Source organism: Nicotiana sylvestris, chromosome 4, assembly GCF_000393655.2.
Source record: "Nicotiana sylvestris chromosome 4, ASM39365v2, whole genome shotgun sequence".
Taxonomy (NCBI): domain Eukaryota; kingdom Viridiplantae; phylum Streptophyta; class Magnoliopsida; order Solanales; family Solanaceae; genus Nicotiana; species Nicotiana sylvestris.
In genome coordinates, this window is record NC_091060.1 from 53,943,485 (window position 1) to 53,950,850 (window position 7,366).

Sequence of the window (7,366 nt, forward strand, 5' to 3'; positions counted from 1 at the left end):
AAGATGAAAGTGCAGGATTATTCCATTGTGGAGCAGTTGAGGAAGACACCGACTCATATTTCATTATTGTCATTATTGATCCATTCAGACGAGCACCGTCGGGCTTTGATGAAGATCCTGAATGAGGCCCACGTTCCTGAAAAAATCTCAGTAAACCACTTGGAAAAGATAGCTAACAAGATATTTGAGGTGAATAGAGTCACTTTTTCTGATGATGAGTTGCCCATGGAGGGTACCGAGCACAATAGAGCCCTCTATCTGATAGTGAAATGCGAAGATTCCGTGGTTACTCGGGTACTGGTTGACAATGGTTCTAGCGTGAACATTTGCCCTCTCTCCTCTCTGAACAAGTTGAAGGAGGATAATAAAAGAATTCACAAGAACAATATATGCATTTGGGGATTCGACGGTGGAGGGAAAGACTCAGTCGGGGACATAGTGCTTGAGCTTACAATAGGGCCAGTTGAATTTACTATGGAGTTCCAGGTGATCGATGTGGCCGTTTCTTACAATCTGCTGCTAGGTCGACCCTGGATTCATGCTGCCAAAGCGGTCTCATCTACTCTGCATCAAATGGTCAAGTTTGAATGGGATAGACAGGAAATCGTTGTGCACGGAGAAGATAATTGGTGTGTTCCCAGCGATGCCATTGTTCCGTTCATGGAGTTCGAGGATGACAAGGGGCCATGGGTTTATCAGGTTTTTGACACGGTATCGGTAGAGAAAATTCCATAAGGGAAGTGCGTTCCAACCCCGAGGGTAGCTGTTGCATCAGTCATGGTAGCTACGGAAATGTTGAAAAATGGTTTTGTAGCGGGCAAGGGTTTGGGTGCATCTCTGCAAGGTATCGTACAACCGGTGTCTCTTCCCAAAAACTTGGATACGTTTGGTTTGAGGTTCAAGCCCACAGCTGCGGACATGAAAAGAGCTAGAAAGTTGAAACAGAGGGCCTGGGTCCTCCCAAAGCCCATCCCACGGCTCTTTAGATCATTTGTTAGGCCTGGCACCAAGAAACGCCCAGTGGCAACAGTTCCCGGTTCAGTGGTTGATGTAGATAGAGATTTTATTGAAAAGTTCGAGATGTTATTCGCCGATGTGAACATTTTGGAAGCTGGAGAGGGTTTGAGTAAAGTGGACGTGCAGTTTGTTGTGCCCAGTGCAAACATTAACAATTGGGAAGCTACTCCTCTCCCCACCAGGAAAGAGTTTTGGCAGTTTGCTTTTATTTTCTTTCAGTTTATCTGGATTATTCCAGGGTTGTAATTCAGATTCTAGGTTCTGTCCATTTGGATGTATAAACCTTGTTATTTTAATTTCAATGAAATGCAATTTCCCTTTTTCTTCCTTCCTGATAGTTTTATTTTTGTTTTTCTTTTCTTCCTTGTATAGTTCTTTTTATGCTGGCTTCAATGATATGACATGCATAAGGAATCTCCGGCCCAGTCATAAAAGCCAATCTAATTCTGAAATAGTAATTCAAGAAATAGAGTGTGATGGTGAATCAGAATATGACGAGGATGAAGCCTTTGAAGAGATTAGTAAATAATTAAGCCATTTTGAAGAAAAACCCAAGCCTAACATGAGTGATACAGAAGCAATCAATTTAAGGGACCAAGATAATGTCCGGGAAACTAAAATAAGTGTCCATCTTGAACCACAATTCAGAGAGGAGATAATTAAAGCACTGTTCGAGTATAAAGATGTTTTTGCATGGTCCTATGACGATATGCTGGGTCTAAGCACTGACTTGGTGGTTCACAAGTTGCCCACTGACCCGGCATTTCCCCCTGTCAAGTAGAAACTGATGACATTTAAAACTGATATGAGTGTGAAGACTAAGGAAGAGGTCACCAAACAATTCAAGGCCAAAGTCATTCGGGTCACCCGGTATCCCACCTAGTTAGCCAATGTTGTGTCTGTGCCGAAGAAAGATGACAAGACCAAGGTGTGTGTTGATTATCGAGATCTTAACAAGGCAAGTCCCAAGGATAACTTCCCATTTCCTAACATCCATATATTGATCGATAATTGTGCCAAACATGAGCTTGGTTCTTTTGTGGATTGTTATGCGGGCTACCACCAGATCTTAATGGATGAGGAGGACGCAAAAAAGACGACATTCATCATATCATGGAGAACATACTGCTATCGGGTCATGCCATTTGGTTTGAAAAATGCTGGGGCAACCGACATGAGGGCGAAGACGACCATATTCCACGACATGATACACAGAGAGATCGAGGTTTATGTGGATGATGTGATTGTAAAGACTAAAAAGAAGTCTGACCATGTCAGAGATCTAAGAAAGTTCTTCCAAAGGCTTCGCAGGTACAATCTCAAGCTCAATCCTGTAAAATGCGCATTCGTTGTTCCGTCTGGAAAGTTGTTGGGATTCATAGTCAGCCGCCGAGGTATCGAATTAGACCTGTCAAAGATCAAAGCTATCCAAGAATTGCCACCCCCAAAGAACAAGACTGAGGTGATGAGTCTGTTGGGGAGATTTAATTACATCAGCAGGTTTATTGCTCAGCTCACGACAACTTGTGAGCCTATCTTCAAACTGTTAAAGAAAGATGTTGCGGTCAAGTGGACAAATGAATGTCAGGAAGCATTAGATAAGATAAAGGGGTACTTGTCAAACCCACATATGTTGGTTCCGCTAGAACCAGGAAGACCTTTGATTCTGTATTTAACGGTCTAGGACAATTCATTTGGATATGTGTTGGGACAGCATGACATCACTGGCTGGAAGGAGCAGGCCATATATTATCTCAGCAAAAAGTTCACATCTTACGAGGTTAAGTACACTCATCTTGAGAGGACGTGTTGTGCCCTAACTTGGGTAGCCCAGAAGTTGAAACATTATTTGTCATCTTATACTACTTACCTCATCTCTCGCTTGGATCCGTTAAAGTATATCTTCCAGAAGCGTATGCGCATGGGAAGGCTCGCAAAGTGGCAGATTTTGCTCATAGAATTTGACATTGTCTATGTGACTCGGATTGCGATGAAAGCACAAGCATTAGCCGACCATTTGGCTGAGAATCCTGTGGATGAAGAATACGAACCTTTGAAGACTTATTTCCCTGATGAAGAGGTAATGCACATTGATGAATTGGAATAGATTGAAAAGCCAGGATGGAAACTTTTCTTTGATGGGGCTGCTAACATGAAAGGCGTTAGGATATGAGCGGTACTTGTTTCCGGAACAGGGCATCACTACCTTGTTATGACTCAGCTTCAGTTCTACTGTACTAACACATGGCTGAGTACGAGGCATGCATTTTGGGTTTGAGGATGGCTGTTGATATGGGTGTCCAGAAAGTCTTGGTCTTGGGTGACTCGGACCTCCTGGTGCACCAGATTTAGGGAGAATGGGAAACACGAGATTTAAAACTCATACCGTACTGACAGTGCTTGCAGGATCTTTGTCAACAGTTCTAATCAATAGAGTTCAGACATATTCCAAGGATTCACAATGAGGTTGCCGATGCTTTGGCTACTCTGGCGTCAATTTTGCACCATCCCGATAAGGCTTATATGGACCCTTTGCAGATTCAGATCCACGATCAGCATGCTTATTGCAATGTGGTGGAAGAAGAGCTCGATGGGGAGCCTTGGTTTCACGATATCTAGGAATACATCAGGATGGGGGTGTATCCAGTACAAGCCATAGGTGATCAAAAGAGAACAATTACGCGATTGACAAGCGATTTATTCTTCAGCAGAGGGGTTCTGTACAAAAGGACTCCAGATCTTGGGCTGCTGAGATGCATAGATGCTAGGCAGGCTACAACTATTATGACTGAAGTACATTCTGGAGTTTGTGGACCGCACATGAGTGGGTACGTGCTGGCAAAGAAGATTCTCCGAGCAGGTTATTATTGGCTCACTATGGAGCGAGATTGTATCAGTTTCGTGCGTAAATGTCATCAGTGCCAAGTGCATGGAGATTTGATTCATTCTCCACCATCTGATTACACACGATGTTTGCACTGTGGCCTTTTGTTGCGTGGGGCATGGATGTCATTGGGCTAATTGAGCCATCAACATCAAATGGGCACAGGTTAATTCTGGTGGCCATAGACTATTTTACCAAGTAGGTAGAGGCTAAAACATTCAAGTCTGTAACCAAGAAGGCGGTGGTTGATTTTGTGCACTCAAATATCAATTGCCGGTTTGGGATACCAAAAGTGATCATTACAAACAATGGGGCTAATCTCAATAGTCATCTGATGAAAGAGGTGTGTCAACAGTTTAAGATTACACATCGCAATTCCACCCCATATCGCCCCAAGGCGAATGGAGCAGTCGAGGCAGCCAACAAGAACATAAAGAAGATACTTCGGAAAATGGTGAAAGGGTCCAAGCAATGGCATGCGAAGCTGCCTTTTGCATTGTTGGGTTATCGCACTACTGTTCGTACTTTAGTTGGGGCAACTCCTTATTTGTTGGTATATGGAACGGAAGCAGTGATACCCGTGGAAATTGAAATTCCATCCCTTCGGATTGTTGCAGAAGCCAAAATTGACGATGATGAGTGGGTTAAAACCCGCATGGAAAAATTGAGTTTGATTGATAAGAAAAGATTAGCAGCAGTGTGTCATGGCTAGTTGTATCAACAAAGAATGGCAGGAGCATATAATAAGAAGGTGCGTCCACAGAAGTTTGAAGTGGGTCAGTTAGTATTGAAACGCATTCTTCCTCACCAGGCTGAAGCCAAAGGAAAGTTCGCCCCAAACTGGCAGGGGCCATTCGTCGTGACAAGAGTTTTGTCCAATGGTGCTTTGTATTTAACAGATATAGAAGGCAAATGTATAGAAATGACCATCAATTCTGATTCAGTCAAAAGATACTATGTATGATTTCTTTGGTCAAATTGGGTTTGTTGGTACTTGACATATTTTGGAGATTGGAATGACGAAGGCATTTTGTTCTGCTACCTAAACACTTTATCCTTTGTTACCCCTTTTAAGATTTGTTTATTTCCTTTCATACCCCTCTTATGGAATTAGTGGAAAAACTCAAAAACGCGAGAACAAATGACAAGTAAAAGAAAAATGAAAAGAGAAAGAAGAGTGAAAAAAAACTACAAAAAGAAAAAGTAAGAGAAAAGAAAAGAAGAGAAAAAGCACAAAAACAGAACAATTTCTATGACATGAACTACGATTGACCTAATTCCTTTTAAGGATACGTAGGCAGCCTCATAGTTCGGTCCCATCAAAAAAAAATCCAAAAGTCCCCAAGCAAGAAACTGGGGCAGAAGTTGTGGTTGTTGTAGGAAATCTGATTCTAAAAGTTGTAATTTTGAACCTATTTGAATTGTTTGAAGCCTTGATACCATTTCTTTCTAACCCTATCCAAAAGCCCACGTTACGGTCCAAAGAAAGACCTTCAGATCAGTCTTCGAGAGATGCCAAGTCGAGCAAGTAGAAACGATTCATATCAGGGGTAACACTCTAGTCCAAGCAGGAAAATCAAAATGAAAGAGTCTTATTGGTGAAAACCCTCACGGGCACCGTAAGGCGACGGAAGCTGAGAGAAACCAAAAATGAGAGAGTCTTATTGGTGAAAACCCTCACGGGCACCTTGAGACGAAAGTGATTGAGAGATAAACAAATGAGAGAGGCTTGTTGGTGAAAACCCTTCAGGGCACCGTAGACCGAACAAGGTCAAGGTTTTGGTGAAGAAATCAGGTTATGGAAATTCCGGGGCAACAAGTATGGCAATTGAAAGTTGATTGGTTGGACCGATTGGGCCAATTAATCCGAAATGCATGTTATGATCATTGGTGCCAGTAGTTTCACTCAGATAAGTCCCTTTTTCTTTTTCCCATTCAGATAGTCTTCCAGTTTTGGATTCTTCTCACCTTAACTCTGAAATTCATTGCATTTCATTTCTTTTGTGTTTATTTTTCTAAGATGTTCCCAATATAAGTTTTGTTTAAGCAAATAAAAAGGAATTTCAAAGCTTACTACCAACTTCCAAAGAGGCACAAGGCGCAGGGCGGCCAAGGCATTGCTAGAGGTAGTATGATGTGAAATGGGGTATAAAAGGTCAGTGGAAGTTCCATCGGTGAAACGGTTCGGTAATTTCGTGGGAAATGCATAGGTTCAAACAGATGGGTCAGAGATGTAACACAACGGTTTAGGTATAGAACACTCGGGTCATCCAAGATCATGGGGGTTTGAAAGTCATCCAGGCAACCAAGCAGTTCTTAGCCAGTTCAAAGGGAGCTAATCAAAACAAAGCACGACAGCAGAGAGACCTTCAGCAAAGAATGTCATCAACTAACCACTACATTTAAATTGAAAAAATTTCTCTTTGATTGAAACAGGGGCAGAAAGTTCCGTTTGTTTCAGGGAAACCCTCCGTAAAGAAAGACGAGCACCAAACAGGTTTGACGGTAAACTCTCAGGACCCTCTTGGATAATGGAATTTAATTTTTAAGTTTTCAGGACCCTCCTGGATAATGCGATTTAATTTAAAATTCTCAGGACCCTCCTGGATAATGAGATTTAGTTTTTAAGTTTTCAGGACCCTCCTGGATAATGGGATTTAGTTTTTAAATTTTCAGGACCCTCCTGGATAATGGGATTTAATTTTTAAGTTTTCAAGACCCTCCTGGATAATGAGATTTAGTTTTTAAATGTTTAGGACCATCATGTATAATGAGATTTAATTTTAAAATTTCAGGACCCTCCTGGATAATGGGATTTAATTTTTATGTTTTCAGGACCCTCCTGGATAATAGGATTTAGTTTTTAAGTTTTTAGAACCCTCCTGGATAATGTGATTTAGTTTTAACTTTTCAGGACCCTCCTGGATAATGGGATTTAGTTTTTAAGTTTTCAAGACCCTCCTGGATAATGAGATTTAGTTTTTAAATGTTTAGGACCCTCATGTATAATGAGATTTAATTTTAAAATTTCAGGACCCTCCTGGATAATGGGATTTAATTTTTATGTTTTCAGGACCCTCCTGGATAATAGGATTTAGTTTTTAAGTTTTCAGGACCCTCCTAGATAATGGGATTTAGTTTTTAAATGTTGAGGACCCTCCTAGATAATGAGATTTAATTTTAAAATTTCAGGACCCTCCTGGATAATGGGAATTAGTTTTTAAATTCTTAGGACCCTCCTAGATAATGAGATTTAATTTTAAATTTTCAGGACCCTCCTGGATAATTGGATTTATTTTTTAAGTTTTCAGGACCCTCCTGGATAATGGAATTTAATTTACAATTTTCAGGACCCTCCTGGATAATGAGATTTAGTTTATAGGTTTTCAGGACCCTCCTGGATAATGGGATTTAGTTTTTAAATTTTCAGGACCCTCCTGGATAATGGTATTTAATTTTTAAGTT

At 41.1% G+C, this 7,366-nt stretch overlaps 1 protein-coding gene across 1 annotated transcript; it reads left to right on the forward strand.

Annotated features, from left to right (window-relative positions):
* The first annotated feature begins 4,352 nt into the window (after positions 1-4,352).
* LOC138889551 (uncharacterized) lies at positions 4,353-6,433 on the forward strand. The gene is made up of 3 exons (XM_070172875.1): positions 4,353-4,598; positions 4,713-4,859; positions 6,338-6,433. The coding sequence occupies exons 1-3, from the start codon at positions 4,353-4,355 to the stop codon at positions 6,431-6,433; spliced, it is 489 nt and encodes a 162-aa protein (XP_070028976.1).
* The last annotated feature ends 933 nt before the right edge of the window (positions 6,434-7,366 follow it).